The sequence below is a fragment of the Hakea prostrata genome, chromosome 9 (assembly GCF_041222555.1).
Source record: "Hakea prostrata isolate BN-2017 chromosome 9, UWA_Hpros_2, whole genome shotgun sequence".
Taxonomy (NCBI): domain Eukaryota; kingdom Viridiplantae; phylum Streptophyta; class Magnoliopsida; order Proteales; family Proteaceae; genus Hakea; species Hakea prostrata.
In genome coordinates this window covers 18,308,640-18,325,759 of record NC_142608.1, presented here as the reverse complement: position 1 = coordinate 18,325,759, position 17,120 = coordinate 18,308,640, and the positions used below count along the sequence as shown (strand labels likewise).

Sequence of the window (17,120 nt, the reverse complement as noted above, 5' to 3'; positions counted from 1 at the left end):
GTTTACCACTAATCAAAGGTAATCCCAAATAAATGTCAATTTGTGAAGAAGGAGAGATATGGAAATTAGTAGATAAAGACTTTTTTAAAGCATTAGTGGTGCAAGGGCTATAATGAGCTCTGGTTTTGTTAATATTTAGTAGCTACTCAAAATTTAAACAACATTCTTCTATGATGGTTTTTTGAATACTTCGACTTCCTTATGAGTTGCTTGTCCAAATAAGATGAGGTCATCAGCAAAAGCTAAGTGTGTGAGTTTCTCTCCTCCTTTGCATACTCTAATACCTTTCAATCTTTTGCTCTCGTTTGCTTCTGCCAAGTGTGAAGATAAAACCTCTGCACATAGCGCAAAAAGCTAGGAAGACAAAGGGTCTCCTTGCCTTAGCCCTCTAGAAGGTTTCAAGGACTGAAGTGGGTTCCTGTTAAGAAGGACGGAGAAGTAAGGCGTAGTCACACAAAATACAACCCAAGTCAATCCATTTCTTAGGGAATCCATAATTGAGTAGATTAGCTTCAAGAAAAGATCATTCAAGTCTATCATAAACTTTGCTCATGTAAAGCTTAATTGCCACTAAGCCTGTTTTTACTTTCTTTCTCTACTTAATGACAGACATCATCTCATGACCAATGAGAATGTTATCCTATATATGTCTATCTTGTATGACCCATTTTGATTGAAGGAGATCAATTTTTGCATGAGAAGTTTCAATCGGTTTACAAAAATCTTAGAAATGATTTTGTAGCAGACATTGCAAAATCCAATTGGTCTAAAATCTCCTAATGTAGTTGGGTTGCAATTTTTGGGCAAAATCCAAAACAATACATCTCGATACACCTATCTATTGAGTTACGCTAAAATACGTTACAATAGAATACTCGGTAAGCACAATACGTCTCTTGAAATAACCTAACAAATACGATATGATGATATCAATACTTAAAAACTTGCATGAGACAACCATCAATACGCTCTAGCTTGGCCGAAGTTTGAATGCACTCTTGCTCATATTCTTGTTGGATGATTTCATGAGTGTAAGATTGTATTGACCCTACAAGGTAACTCCATCATTCAGCCTAAGCTCTTTAAATCGATTGCCAAACCTGGATCCTAAAGCTCTTGTCCAACCTGAGTTGCAACCCACCGATATGGCTCAATTACTTGGAAGGTGCAACTGGATTGAAGAAAACACAGCAGATGCTAGAGTATCATGATTAACTTAGGTAAAATTAGGAACTAGGTCAGTCAAGAGAAATTCAATTAGATTGGTATCATACAAACATTAAGGCCTAAATTATGATAAGCCAATTCCTTCATGTTCGCATCTTCCCTATCAACACTGGTATTCAGCTACTTCAGAAGTAACCGGCAAGCAATAAATTGCAAAGTTTTGACAGCCAGGACAACGCAGAAGAACCTCATGCTTCAAAGGCCATACAGCAGGAAAATTCTTGCTTCCGGCATCTGCCAAAACTTCCGGGTGAGCTACAAGACATGGATAGCATAGAAATATTCTTGCTGGTAAATTTAAATCCTTTCACAAGGTGGCTGATTCAAGCAACCACTGGCTAATGTCGTCTCTTTCGATCATCTTCTTCTTCTTCATCAGAATCACCACTTTCACGAAAACGGGGATTCTTCTCCTGTGGCATAAAATAAAGTTGGACAGCAAGAATGAAAGGAAGATTATGGCTTTCTATATAACAGGCATCCCTAACTTGTCTAGCACTTTATCAGGTCTGATCCCCCATTAGAAGGCAGGCAGGAAATAGAGAATTCAAAATGTAACCATTTATAACTCTTCATTGCCTGCTCCACCTTGCAGGGGGAGTGAGTCCGCCTGAACGTATCTACTCATTAAATAAAAACTTACAGCCTTTGAAAGATGAAATAGCTCGTACAAACACTATAACCATTGTCATTACCGGTCTAGACTCATCATCAGTTCTTCGGGACTCATAGTCAGATGTTCTCTTTGAGTTCTCTGGTGCACGGCGATCATCTTCCCTGGGGCGCTTGCGATGGTAATCTGTTCATTTATGGCTCTTTTTTGTCAATCATATAGATAAAATCTCCCACCAAAAGGACATGCATGATTATGGGGAAATTCAGCAATAAAATAACACCAAAATGAAGAATCAGATATTACAGCAAATTTAGCACGCTACAAGATCACTAGCAGCAACCAAGGAAGCTTATTAAGCACAAATACCTCGCCTGTGAGAACCCCCGTGCCCATAGCCTCCACCAGGTCTGCCATCTGCAGGAACCAGACGTTAGTAATCAATGAAAGAAAACTTTGACATTTCTCAGAAAACATTCAGTCAATTTCTTCGTAGTGCTTACTTTTCAGATGGGCATAGGACAATCTATCTCATTATCATTAAAATAAATATTAATAAATAATCAATTCAATATTGATTTTAAGAAAATACACCAGATAGGACTCATAAGATGATGAGATTCTGAGCCTCTACAACACATTAAGCCAAATTGAAGAAAAAATGGTAAACAAGTTTCAGGTACAAAGCAATCATATGAAAGAACATGAATCCACATAGATCAAGCCTGGCAAACCTACTGGTTCCTTACAACCTTAGTATGCAGTATGATGGAACAAGTTGAATGCTGACCTACTAGTCTTGAAGTCATGAATATTTAGACAGCTCTTGATATAAGTAGCCAGCATGTCACTCATTGGAATACTGAGCCGAAGTATGGAAAAGGTGGAAACGATCTTTGGATAAGAAAATAGATTTATTTCTATTAGCATATCACAAGGACAATCTCATGTTGGCATCTCGGTTGACATGAGACCCCTAAATAAAGAAGTCAATATTATGTGAAAAGCTTCATATCCATTGCCTTCAAAAGACAACGCCACATGCCAGAGCTCAATGCAATCAAGTTTTAAATCCTTGCATGACACGATACCTTTGTTAACATACTAGATGACATCATTTGACATTACATCCATGTGTTAATTAGATTCGCAATTTCTCTTCATATTTGTTGCCCACTTTATGGCATCATCTGCAATGCCAACTTATCTTCTCTCTCAACAAGATCCAGTCCATCTAGCACTATCCATTTAAAAAATCACCCCCTTTTCACCAGTAACAAAATCATTACCCCCTCAAACTGAGGGCCCACTGAACCCCAGTTGGAAGCCATCCATCTAGCTTTAGCTGCAATACTCTCAGCCGATAACTTCTTATCCACTAAAGTTTGGTATTCGGCCTCTGCTTCCATGATCCAATGCCTTTGCTATGTTCTGAATAGTATAGTAGGAGATATCAGCAGCATCATGAAGTTAAACATCATGTTGTCATCAACCATACAGGTCAGCTAGAACTTGAATATTGCTGTCAGTTTTGACCGAGACTTAATTCCATGGTGCTAGTCTAATACTGCAACCAGTGAATGATCTCAATTCAGTTAAATTATTGGACAGAAATAGCTCTCAATGAGTTTTTCCTTGTGGCTGGTTAGGATATAGAATTTGTGGGAAACTTGCATGTCCATAAGATAACACGAGTTCTCCCTAACGCTTGAAGGAGCAACTCTTACAACTTACAAGGCCCTGGTCCACAGAGATTCCAAGACAACTATGTTGCAGATCAAACTCCACTTTAGGCTTATTTTCCCTGAAATACGTAGGTTAGAGATATATTGATTATGGGCCTCCTCCAGTGATGCCAAAAAGACAATAGCATCATTAGCATCTACTCAATCTATTTTGAGTCTATTATTTTATTTCAATTAAACCAGGATTCATGTTGGTTCAATTGGTTCGTTTACTTGTGCTTGTCCAATTTAAGGCAAGGGGGGTCAAGAGTCTTTTCCTATTTAATTAAGTTGTAAAGGGTTAGTTGAAGCCACCGCACGTGGAGGAATTTGGTTTTGATTTTACTTGTTCATAGAAATTAGGGATCTATTTTGAGTCTAGTATAGTTCTGTTAGGGAGTTGTTTCTGGTAAAGTTATGACTTCAAGTTATTTCTTTTGAACTTGACTTTGCAAGCTGGTTACAAGTTTACAGCTTATAAATATCACTAGTGGGAGTTCTGAGGAGACCGATTAGTTAATATAAATAATAGCTTGCGGAAGTTTCATTGCTACATCTTCCCCTTCATAAGACACTGCTGGTCTGTAGTATCCAATACCTTGGTGAGTCATATCCTAGGGCAACCCCCTAAAATTTAGGCCTTGACATCCCACCATCAGTCCCAAAGTGGGATTGGAACCTTTGCCCCAAACTGCAACCCTGAAGCCCCATCCCCTTCTGAAGGCTGCAGACCCTAGCTCAGGACACCTCCATCCCCACTCTCCTTTGAGATCTGAAAATCCTACCCTTGCTGGTCCTGGTTAAGATCTTCTGAAGAATTGCCCTCAGACGATTCAAACCAAGCCTACATCAAACAGTGCTTAGTAATTAGTACACAAAGGGAAACATAAGCCGAAACCATTTTCAGAGTATGGCACCTCCAATTTAGGCATTTGGTTGCCCTGGCCATCAAGGCAAACCTTACCACCAATGAATCAACTTAAGAACTATGGTCAAACTGCGTGAATAACATTTGTCATTTGATATGGGCAACCAGAAAATCATGTGAACCTTTCCTTGAATTGCTCCCAGATTTTCATGTGTACCTGCCTAGCATGATGTGAATTGTAGACCAAAATCAACGCATTGGATTGAAAAAACACCAAATTTTTTTCTTCTTCTTTTTTTTTTTTTTGGAGGGGGGGGAGGCGAAGGAAGATTGAATTTTATGTGTACTCCACAAAGCAACAACAAGACATTCCGACTCCATCAAGAGCAGTAAGTGAAAGGTACAACTACCATCAATGTATTTGCATCATTTAAAAGAACAGAGCATCTTATTTTAACCAACATGGTGAATTAAGAAGTTGTAAGTTTCTTTTGATTCCCCTATCTTATTCCAAAAGTTTCTTGTCCAGTCAAGGGTAAGGAAAGGGTTTCACTATAATTTGAAAGTGTATTACCATTATGTTGTTCTCAAGACACATAGATGTGAAATGATAGATTTCACCCAGATAAAGAAGTGTGTCATACCAAAGGGTAAAAGAGCAAGGCTAGAAATTCTTACACTGAGGTGCCATAACTGGCGGAAAAGATCCAAGAGAGCCTGTGCCATAATCTACTAGCTGCCTCTGCGCTTCAAGCTCCTTCTGAACCAATTTGCCATAACCACCTCTACGTATAATATGTCAAGGAAGCAGAAGGACCAAGAGTTATCAAATAGCTATTTGCTGAATATCAAATTTAGCCTTACCCAGAACACCATGACTAACTGCACCATGGAAGCACGTCATCAAGCAAGCCAGAAGAAAATACAGTAGAAGAAAACTAGCCAATGCATATAAAAAAATAAAAAATAAAAATAAAATAAAATAGGCAGGACAGGAGGGAATGGAGAAAGTAATCCTTGTCAAGAAGACTTCAATTTCCAAACCAACCAGACTCATCATTTGCCTATAAACAAACATCATATAGTATTAATGCTGTTCCCAACTTCCCATCAAGGCCCATGAGCCTAACCTTGATTGCAAAAAACCTAAAACATCTGCTCCTTGGCAACTCAATGTGTTAAAATTCTGATCACATGCTGTTTGCCTCAGCAGTTAGTAATTTTGTACCCCAACATGTGCCGCTGGGCAGTGATATAAGTTTTGGAGGTATTTCAATATCAACTAAAGAATGTGTGGCTTAAGGGGTGAGAATTCAACTATTGTCTAACAACAAAAAAAAAACCAACTATTGAAGGGCAATAATTCAATATGGAGGTCAAATAATTGATGTGGAGATGCAGAGAAGGCCTATTTATTCAGTAGTCCGCTTGGAGAGATAAACCCTTCTTGTGGCTACTGCTGGCCTATAAGCAAAAGCTCATCTTAATGGGCCATCTGCAATTTCATAAGATACATAATCTTGACAAAATATAATTAGATATTTTATGATCACTCCAACCCAATCAAGTCTAGCCAACTAGACATGCTGCCAACCATACTTGAAAAGAACATCCCTAAAGACCAATTTAGCTGTCCAACATCCCCCAAAGAGTGAGGAAGAGGGTGAAATGGTCCCCGTGGGGGCTGTTTGTGAAGGGGAGAGAGAGGAGACATGTTGCAGGGATAACACTACATGTTCAATCCACCTTTTGCCACATCAAGTGACAAAAGGGAAGAAACTGAGCCAAAGAAACTCCTGTTTCCCTACTTTCTATCCCTTTTTAATGCAGAACCAAAAAAAAATATAGAAAAACAAATCAATTACCAAACCATTTTCAAAATGGACGAGTCCAACTACAACATCTCACAAAGTTGGTGAGCTGCAGAAGGTTAAGGGTGTTTGCATTTCTTGAGCTCTGCCGGAGGATGAAACAATGTGAGCATTGATACAATGGTTATCCAATACTTGAGCAGAAACAAAAGGAATAGCAAGCACAATTGTCAAGGCATATAGGCAAACAAAGGCAGTTGAAGAAGAGGAAAGGGCGAGAAGGGGGGCTAAGATGACACCAGTAAGCCGCCTAGGCAATTCAATGGTCCAGTCCCAACAAAGATGTTTAGCTGCTTATGCAATGCCTTGACATGATACCAATACTGCAGTTCAGCAAAGATCTTTAGAATTTGAATGTGATTCTTCTGCAAACCAAGGCACCTCCCCCCCTTTTTTTTTCTTGGGGGGGGGGGGTAGGGGGCACTGGTGAAGGAGGAATTAAGGTGACACCAGCAAGTAGGCAACCACTTCAGGCGGAAGGACGCCCGAATACATAGGTGATGCCTTGATGATATCAACACTGCAATTTGGCAAATATCTTTTAAGTATGACCATGATTCTTCCACAAACCAAGGCATATCTTTTTTCTTTTTTTTTTCCTTTTTTTTTTTTTTTTTTTTTTTTGGGTGGGAGGGTGAAGGGGTTTGAATTAAGGTGCCACCAGCAAGCCACCTAGGTGAACAAGGCACCATTCAGACAGAGACACCTGGATGCATAGGAGATGCCTTGACAACTATGATATCAAGATTCAAGACTGCAATTTAGTGAAGATCTCCAAAATTTAAAGTTGAGTCAGAAAGAAAAAAAATCCTTAGACGAAGAAACCGTAGAAAGTACCAAGGATTATAGAAAGCAGTAGTGCACAATGCAAATACAAGTTTACCACCCATAGCTAAAAGCAAGACCAGAAGACAAATAAGGTCCAATTTTTTTCCATTTCACAATTCCCTATTGATAAACTTGCAGCTAACCAGAAATTTCACACCAGGTAAATACTTGGGATTTTTTATCAAATGCAGTTTGAAATAATAAGTTTTGAATTTCAAAAGGATATCAGGATCATAGTCAGTACGATACTCATCCCGCACCTGTGCCAAAACAGAAAGTCCAGACAAAAATAAATAGATTGCAGTAAATGGCAGGGTAAATGACAGAAAAGTTGGATAGCAACAAACCTGTCCACCACTTCGACCACGACCCCATTGCCTTCCTTCTTGGAAACCCCAATCGAAATCCACACGAATCAGGCGATCATCGAGAATTGTCCCACTTATGTATTTTACAGCATCCTCAGTATCTTCTCTAGAGTAATATCTGATCAGCATACGGTTATAAAAGAATAAAAAAAGATGTCACTTTTCAGGATTTATGGATTGCTCCAGTGAAATTTGTGGAAATGAAATCACAATCAATCATTGCTCAACCAAATGGAAATTTTTAAAGATGTCAAAAACTAAGTCTCACCAACTGAAGATTGTTGATAAGAAAAGAAAGAGAAAGCAACATCTACAATAGTAATGCACGATTCAAGAGTTAAAAGCACAAAATGCATTTATTCTACAGTTACAAACCAAAAATAAAATAGAACTTCGAAATTTGGTGAACATATAATATGCACAAGCACCTACGTCAAACAAGCCAGCTCTAGTGTCTTAAAGTGAGCAACGTAAGCAAAGAGGGCAGTGGGCAATTGAAATTTTTCTAGAAAATGAAAGATCATAGAGGCAGAAGTGTACTCAGATCATCAATCACTTGACAAGTTGATCAAGCACTCAACAGAGTATTTATGAGATAAAACATAAAATAAAATTAACAAACTAGATTAATAAACATAAACCATTACCAACGAACTACAAGATATCATTAATTTGCAACAGATTCTCATATACCAATGAAGTTCTTTCTACAGTAATCATGCACTTTTAATAAATAAAAAAGTGAAAGCTCTACAATTATCAATGAAAGACAATCCAAGAATTACAGGTCTTCCTATGCGCATTGGTGTTAGAGAAAACATAAAGCATCTCCATGGCGAACAAAGCATTCTAGTATTCATTTTTAACATAACCATTTTAATTGCCACAAATAGCATGTTCAAAATTATATAATTCTACTTATATGCTAAGCAAGTTTAAGAGAACCATACAATGCAAATTTTCATATAGCAATAGAGCATATTAGTATGAATGTGCTCATTTCAAAGATATATGACTAGTCAGATAATTTAATTTTTCCATGAGACTTTTTTTGTTTGGCATCAGATAGAGAACTATATCCAGCTTTCCAACAAAACCAAATATATCTTACTTATGTTGAAGGAGTTGTGTTCTAGTGAAACTTATTTTGTGTACCTGAATGCATTAGTATCATTATGAATGAAAATATAACAAAACAAATGAATGTTTTACAACATAACTGGATCTTAGCAATGTTTCATCAAATTTTTACTATTAATTAGAAAGTTGATATTTCACCTACAAGTGAAAATCCAATTTTTCTTCTTGAACTGGGAGTTGACCTGTTTTTATTTTGAAATTTGATTTTTTTAACAATTTTTATTAGATTCAAATAGAAGTGCATTTGCTTATTTGTTAATAAAATCTTAACTGAATGAAAATGAAATTAATCATTCAACACCAATATAAACGGAGCAAAGTGCCTTTCAATAAGATGAAGACCTGCCCAATCCTCCAAATGTTTATGAAAGCCTTTGCATAATCTTGGCATCGCCTAGGCAACAATTGGAAATGTCCTGATAACTATGAAGAGCTCCCAATGGTACAATGGAGTAGAATCCATGTAAGAATCATTATTTAAAGAGAATTTAAGTATTAAATTAAAAGACAGAGCCTTACAAAACAAAGCAAAAACCACAAGGGGTTTTGGTGTTCTTATCCAACCCCATGATAATTTTTTTAATCTCCCCAGCTCGCATGAATAGTTCATAAATTTGTTCTTCTGTAGTGTAGAACGACATATTCCCAACATAAGCAGTTGTCGAGGTTAGAAGTGCATGTTCAAATTCTTCCTGAGAGCCTTGAAATCTTCTATCCCGATATGCTGAAAGCTTGTTGGGATCCTAAAATTGAAACCACGTCAGTTACTGATACATAGTAATAACAAACAAAAAGACTAGACAAAGCTGTAAGTTGGGAAAGAAGCAATTCCAGTGGAAACAGACTGGAGCCAGTTTAGGCCTGGGGATCAATAGTTTGGTTTTCAGGCATCCAGTTCAGTCCAGTTTATTATGTGGCAAACACTTCAGGAATTATATGAAAACACTCTCCAGATCATACTGTCCAGTCCAAAAAGTTGAACAGTCCAATCCTATTTCTACATAATGTAGAGCTAAAATTAAGATCAATTTAGCCCCAAATGGACCCACATTGCAAATTAGAAACATGATGACAAGTTTAGAAGTTTAGGGTGCATGGCCAAACCAGACGGCAGATATACAATCAGGCGGCATCAGTCTGTAGTCAACTAGCAGAAGAACTACTACAGAAAATTTGATTCAAATCCAATGATGGGTTGCAAGATCTACCATCAGAAACCAAAATAGTAACTCAGGTGTTGCAGGCCAAAATATCATAACAGCAAAGCTTCAAAGTTGAATCGAATGAACGCCTGATGGTGCTAAAGCTGGGTGGAAACTGTGACTGAACTCTGATGATAGAATATCAGCGTGATGGTGTTTGTATGTTGATGATGCATTTGGCAGATGGAGTGGAGGTGTTGAGAACTCTTGATGTAGGTCCCCAGACATACACCAAGTGAAAACCCAAGACACAGGGCAACCCCCAGGCTTGCTGCCCAACCATCAAGGTAATCTTGGAGCCTATTCCCGTCCCCCTCTCCTTTTAACCTTAATGTTGACACCCCTACCCCCATTCTATCCTTCTTTCCCTACAAAGCCATGAACCACCTAACTCTCAAACTCTAAATCAAGATCCAACCAAATATAGCCACAATGTCCCCCACAATCCCCCTACCTTCAATCCAAACCCGAGTCTTTTCTGACCAGCCAAACCCTATATATAAAAAACTCTCAGTTTGAGAATCTAAAATCAGAAAACTCCATACTTGAGATTTAACAATCAAAATGAGCTCAAATTTAGTGAGCATATCCCGAGCAGCAAAACCTAAGTTCAAGCCAAGTTTCTTCGGATTCTGAACTCTAGAAGCCTCCCAAACCCATAACTTAGAGACCGTTTGTTTGATGAAACAAATCAGGACGGACAAAGAGGGGGGGTAGAAGAAGTGTATTATTTCCCCCAAAATGCCAAAAGGCAAGTTTGTTTGGTTAAGTGGAGTAGCAGAAATAACTGCAATGGATAGAAATGGCTCGAAATGACTTTTTCTAACCCCATATGTTAAAAAAAGTCCCATCCAAACTGGTGGGACTTCGTGGAAAAGGAGAAGGCAAGTTATTTTTTCCCCTAGTTTCCCAGCCTTCTCTTCATATACTTCATGTGGGTCCCACAGACTCAATTATCTGACCCCGTTTTCCATAAAACAAATGGTCTCTCAGAGATATCTCTATTTCAACTACATTCAAGAAATTCACCAAGTAGCCTCTGAACTTATTTTCTTTTAAATCTAACCCAAACCTCCCTTCTGAGACCCCTAGGTTATTCCAGTCAAACTACTTACACTAGTTACAGAAGTTAATGAATTGTTACTTTGTTAGAGATCTGCCACAGCCCTAACCTAATTGAACCTAAACTAACTTTTCCCATTTTGGCCTGAAGTCTATTTTGAACTCTAACCAAGAATCTTGGTCGAATTGGCCCTTAGACTAGCCTCTAGTGAGGCTAGATCAATCTAGTATTCTTAATGGCATAAAGAGAAGAAAGATGGTCCTGTTGTTGCAGCAACCAAGTCACAGAACAGCAGTTGATTTAATGCTCCCCAAGCAATGGCACCAAAAGTTCAAGTCTTCAACTCAGATAAAACTCAGACAAGAGAATAAATATAAGGGGAAACAAGAAAACAGGAAGTTAGGATAGACTGATTTAGCCGTCTCCAAAAGGCTCCTCCAGCCTTTGGAGTTTATCCTTCACAGCAAGGTTCCCAGTCCTTATCACTCAAATTAGACAAGAGAGTAGCATACTTAAAGCAGCAGGAAAGAGAAGCTTCTTCCCTTAACTTCATATTATCTGGCTTAAGCTCAACAGAGCCTTCACAAATATATGGATTTTTAAAGTTTGCTCTCCAAGTAACAGTGAAAATAGAAACTATTAATTACTAAAACAGAAGCTAGACTTTGCTGAATTATTTAGCTAAGATTCTCAACAACAACAAAAAAAACTAGAAGCTTTTGAATTCTGAAATTAGAAACTAGGAGAAATAAAAAATAACTTTTAGAAACTACTAGACTCTATTCAGCCATAAGCAAGAATAACCAAGATAGAAACTAATAACTACTAACGTAGATACCAAATTAAGCTTCAAAATGTCCCAAGAATAAAATCTTCTTATCACTAATCTTGGGCCCTACAAATCTTCCAAAAAGCATTCCCGAACAGGACAAAATTGGATCAGTAATAAAGACAAGGCAGCGAAGCTACTCTCCATGTACATAATTAACTGATGACTCAATTGAGAGAAATGAGTAAAACATGAAATTTAAAACTAGTACCTAAAATTAGAAACTCACTGAGTTTCAATGATTTGACCAGTGGATGAATGTCAAATTCTGGCTTATAGAAAGAATCCAAATGGTTAAAGAAAACTCCTGCTCAAATTAGCAATCTGCCAAACAGATTAGGAGTTTGATGCAGGTTCGGCATCGAATTGGCCTATTTTCCTTTGAAATCAACCTAGGATTGATAGATACAAGGTTTGGGCCTTTGTTTCTTACGTTTGAGTGGTCACAGGCCTATTCTGTGGGCCCATAGAGTGTTTAGGCCAAGTACGAAAATAGGTTTTTATTTTAGTTTAATTGGTCTAATTATGTAAAATCTGCCCAACTTAAGTTAGTAGGACAGAATAATCTTTTTCAATGTTTTATTCTTGTTTAAGTAATACTTGATCCTTTTCATGTTTTATTCGTGTTTAAGTAATACTTGAGTCAGTCTAGGATATGACAACGAATCTTTTTTAGGTTTAGTTATAAGAGTCCCATTTGAATTTGGATTAGTATGTTGAGTGCAACTACCGGTGTTAGTTTCTACGTCCTAATTTCACTAGGACTTCTTATGTAAGGCTATAAATAAAGCCCTAGGCATGTAACAGATGATAGAATTCAGAATAAAGAGAGTGTCACTGCCTACAAGCAACGTGTTAGTAGAGCTTCTCGCCAATGGTAAGGAACCTCCATGTTATCGAGTCAGCAACCTAGGGTTTATAGTTGAATGTTTCTCCTCCCGCAGTGCTTGTAGCCTGCCTCCACTTCTTTCCATCTCCATCACACCATTATCAAGCTTGTGTTACAGATAAATAACAATTTAGCACTTAATTCAACTCCCTGTCTTTCTTTTTATTTTCTTAAATTTTTGAACTTTTCAAGAGATCCAAAATTCAAGGTCAAATCTACGCCAATCTAACCATTAAATCTGTCCCAAACTATAGGAACCTCATCCCCCCAACCCTAGTGACCTTCCATCCCAATTCCAGCCCTCATCAGACCAGCCAAACCCTAGTGTAAGCCCTAGTTCCTTTTTTCCTGCCCAAAATTCCCAAACCCTATTCCAAACATTAATTCCTTTGCTGCCCTAAATTCCCAAACCCTATCCTAAACCCTAATTCCTTTCTGCCCTAGATTCCCAAACCCTAATCCTAAAACTGTGAAACCCTAATTTGAACCTCAAGCTAACGTTGGTTTTGATAAGATACTGGAAGAGTTGCTCTCAATCACTCGAGGCAACATCAGAGTTACAACTTACCAGAGATAGTTGCAGTAGGAAAATGTCAAAATTTCGTAACCACGAGGATCAAATAGACGAGTGACAGGTCTGGTTCAACTACAGCCCAATCCCCTAGTAAGGAGTAGCATTCAAGTGACTGTAGAATATCTGAGGGTAGCAGCAAACATCGAACAGGATGAAATGTATCTTGTTTAAAAAAAAAAAAGAAGGTAAGCCAATCTTTCTTTCTTTTTTTGGAGGGGGGGGGGAACAAACAGACACTAAGAAACCTAAAGAAACCAGAATCGCAATGAACCTAACACGGCAGAAAATTAACATTAACAGAATTTGCAACTCAGGAACTCAATCAAGATGAAACTAATATACTATCTATGGGATTTGTGGTTGATGTATCAAGAGAATTAATGGTTGGACAGACATAAACTTGTCTAATAGAAAATAAGAAGTATATGAATCAGCCAATTGCAAGTTAAGGAAAATTATACAAATTATAATCAATTGGCTGAAAATCGAAGACACAAAAGAAGGGGAATAGCATTTCTAAAATTGACGCCCATCTGATGGCCAGAATTGAAGAATGTCGTCTCGAGAAGAAACATGAAGGAGTCATGCAGAATATTAGCTGAAGAATCATAGAAATTATAGTTAAAAACATATATTGGAGATTAGAAATCACCCTAGGCCACATTTACATGCATATACTTGCTGAAATTTCTGCATAACAGTTAAAGAAAGAAGATGAAAAGATAGAAGGAGATAACAGTGGGCTTTGACCATCTACCGCCTGAAGGAAATGCTTCACCACAATTCTCAAACCAAGGATTCAGCACCTGAGGTGTTACTTGTCCACCACAAGGGCTGTGACTCATTCACCAGTGCATACACTCACATCTCTTATTCAAATGAGAAGTTTATCTTGAATCTAATCACATTTGGATGTTGATGTCCTGTTATCTTGGACTCCTTTTGAAACTTATCACAAGGTTAGATTAGTCTTCTTTACTGGTCTGAATTCAATTCAATCCTGTCATGACTAGTAGTACCCAATTGTCCCTGTACAGCAACTAACTAGAGCAGAAATCATTGAACAACATGGTGAATCTTCTGAAGTAAACAAAAGAGCTGAATAGAAGAGAGGGATATGATCAAGCCCTCTCATCTATGGCCTTGGTCAATATCTTACTAAACCACTAACTCAAAAGACACCTGATCACATTGTATATAGAGGACACTGCAAGGTCCTATATCTTGGTCAGGCATGTTTCTCCCAGCAGGAGGAGCTTCTGGTCTTAGGACTATATTTTGGTGTACAAGAAGCTTTTCATTGTCAGCTGTCCATTAAGGTGGTGGTATCTAACTCGCAGCTCCCGGGGAAGCTATTACCAATGCCTCAAATGACCTCGCCATACTATTGACATCTTACTTGCTGTTGATACAACCTCTCATAGGCAATAATGTATCCTTCGTTGATAGTCCAGAACAGGTCCAGTTCTTAAGTAAGTTACTTTGGATCCAAATAGGGTCTGAAGGTAGTCATGTAATTATGTAAATATTTGGTATTAAAGCTTGTTTCCCATCAAAAGGGAAAAAATAATAATAATAAAATAAATCTGATCTCTCAAATGTATCTCACAGCAAACAAAGGCAAAAAGCAGTATTCCTTCATTATCAAAATTGTCAAAATAGCTTGGATCCCTAAACTTGCTTATATGACAGACTAACTTTGCAAGTAGTAGAAACCATAGTAGAAGATCTCGCTCTCGAGAGAGATCTTGCCACCTTGAAAAAGAGAGATCTCGACCATCTCGGTCGAGATATACAATTTTTTGGCGTCAACTCGGTGGCCCATCTCGGTGGGTTTTAGGGTCCCAATTGGGTTGAAACTTGCTATTTAGCTTATTTAAGGCCTTTTGAACACGTTGGTGGCCTTGGATTTGTTAGAAACAACCCTATGTATGATTTCTAAGTCTACCCACAGTGTGAAACCGAAATGTAGTAGGATTAGGGAATGTAATGTTATATAACATGTAATATAGAACCTTTAAGGCATATAAATGAAAAGCAAGTATATCAAATACATCAACTAACTTAAATGTTATCAAAATTCCATCCATATAAGTATCACAATCTCAATTTTCAAGAATAAAATAATTATACAACCATTATAAGTTCTATATAAGTCATTAAATCATAATTCATAAGACAAGTAGAGAACGATTGATCTTCCTTGTTGTAGATGTGCTAAGAGTAGTTGCAAGTGAAAATTCAACCAAAATCCACAAAAAAAAATGTAAAAATTGAGAGTTCCAACGAGATCCAGGGCGAGATATGGTGAGATATAGCGAGATATGGCGAGATATCCCAACTCTCTGCTCTCGCCCTCCATCTCGTCTCGCCAAGGTGAAAAAACGAGATATCTCGCGAGATCTCCCACCATGGTAGAAACTAATAGGAACCTCCACATAGTAGAGACAGAGGTTTCTTTTTTTAGGGAACCAACCTTAGAAATACAAGTTTCCTAATCCGAAAAATCCAAACAAAATAAAATTGAAAATAATTCTTATTTTCGCGTAGGAATCAATCGCCAGGCTACTTGCACTCATACAAGTGGGTTATTCTAATGGTGAACCTGAAATTACTTAGTCCATGACCCATAAAACCCTTGGGGCTTAAATTGAGACTAAATTATCAAACCACGACCTAAATTGACTCAAAAAACTGAACCACATTCACATCCAAAAAGTTTTCTTCTTCCACGCACTGCGATCTGCTTCATGCTGTTGTGCACACTAATTCACTAAATGATCTTCACAACTTACCTGACAGTTGAGTAATGATACCAACAGGGTTTTGTCAAAGCAAGGCTAAACACAAGAAGGATATACAACTAAAGTTACATAGTAATACAAATCTATTTTGGTCATAACTGGCGTAAAGCAAGGTTAGTTTCAGGTTATGAATAATGGGGTTTACCTAACCTTCCTATTAGCCTTTGGAATACCCCTTCCCACCCCCACCCCCACCCCCCCCCCCAAAAAAAAATCATTCTTGCTCACATCTTCCTTTACAGCTTACAGGTAAATTTTGATTAATGATCAGAAATACAAAAACATTTAAAAGTAAAATTAAAAAAAATTAAAAAAAAAAAGAACATCCATTAGAATCTTAGTATATTAATTATCCCCAAAGAGAACATCTCTAATTCCATACAATAAGTGAACAAAATCAGCTTCCTACTTCAACTCAGTACATCTTTACGACAAGAGAAAAAACTTGATGCAAAGTAGAAAAGAAAAAGAAAAAAAAAAGGCTCAGCAAGTACCCAACCTCCCAGTTAGTTCTTAGTTGCTAGTAATGTGGACATTAGGTAAGCGTGCAAAACTATATCAAGTATTTTGCAACTTTAGATCGAACCCTTCAAACTTCAAACATAGCTTCACTTGGAAAAATTCAAATCGAGACCATACAATAAAATATTATCTGTTCGTACCTTGAACAAACAAGCCATGCCTGCTTCGAACTACCTTCCCTCCGCAGGCTCCTCCTCCTCTTTCCTCAACCCCGTCTGTCGAAGCTCTCTTCCAGGTTCCAACTCTCTGACGTCCTCGACTCTCTCCCACAACCTTCCCCCCCATTAAACCCTTCTTTTCCTATTGGTCCACTGCTATTGGGCCTGCTCTCTCCCTTCTAGGCCCATTTTCTATTGGGCCTGGTCTCCCAGTAACCTCGTAAACCTCTGCTATGATGAATAATATTTTTTTGGTAGAACAACTATTATAAATAATGGGTTATAATAAATTGGCTGCAGCTGACTCTTTTTTTTTTTTGTCTGAGGTTCATCCAAGCCAGTTTGCGTACACTAGGATTACATCCTCAAGGAAGCTTTTATATAATTAATATAGAAAGGGGTTTCGCCCCAGGCCCCGAGAGGATTTGAACTGTGCCTCC

General features: G+C 37.9%; 1 protein-coding gene across 1 annotated transcript; it reads right to left on the bottom strand.

Moving 5' to 3' along the window:
- Positions 1–1,234: 1,234 nt before the first annotated feature.
- Positions 1,235–16,776, bottom strand: CBP20 (CAP-binding protein 20). Its single transcript, XM_089168383.1, has 8 exons — positions 16,663–16,776; positions 9,159–9,382; positions 7,479–7,617; positions 7,358–7,391; positions 5,111–5,221; positions 2,210–2,257; positions 1,923–2,026; positions 1,235–1,640 (listed from the first exon to the last, which is right to left on the bottom strand). The coding sequence occupies exons 1-8, from the start codon at positions 16,678–16,680 to the stop codon at positions 1,566–1,568; spliced, it is 753 nt and encodes a 250-aa protein (XP_089024509.1). The 5' UTR covers positions 16,681–16,776; the 3' UTR covers positions 1,235–1,565.
- Between the last annotated feature and the right edge of the window lie 344 nt (positions 16,777–17,120).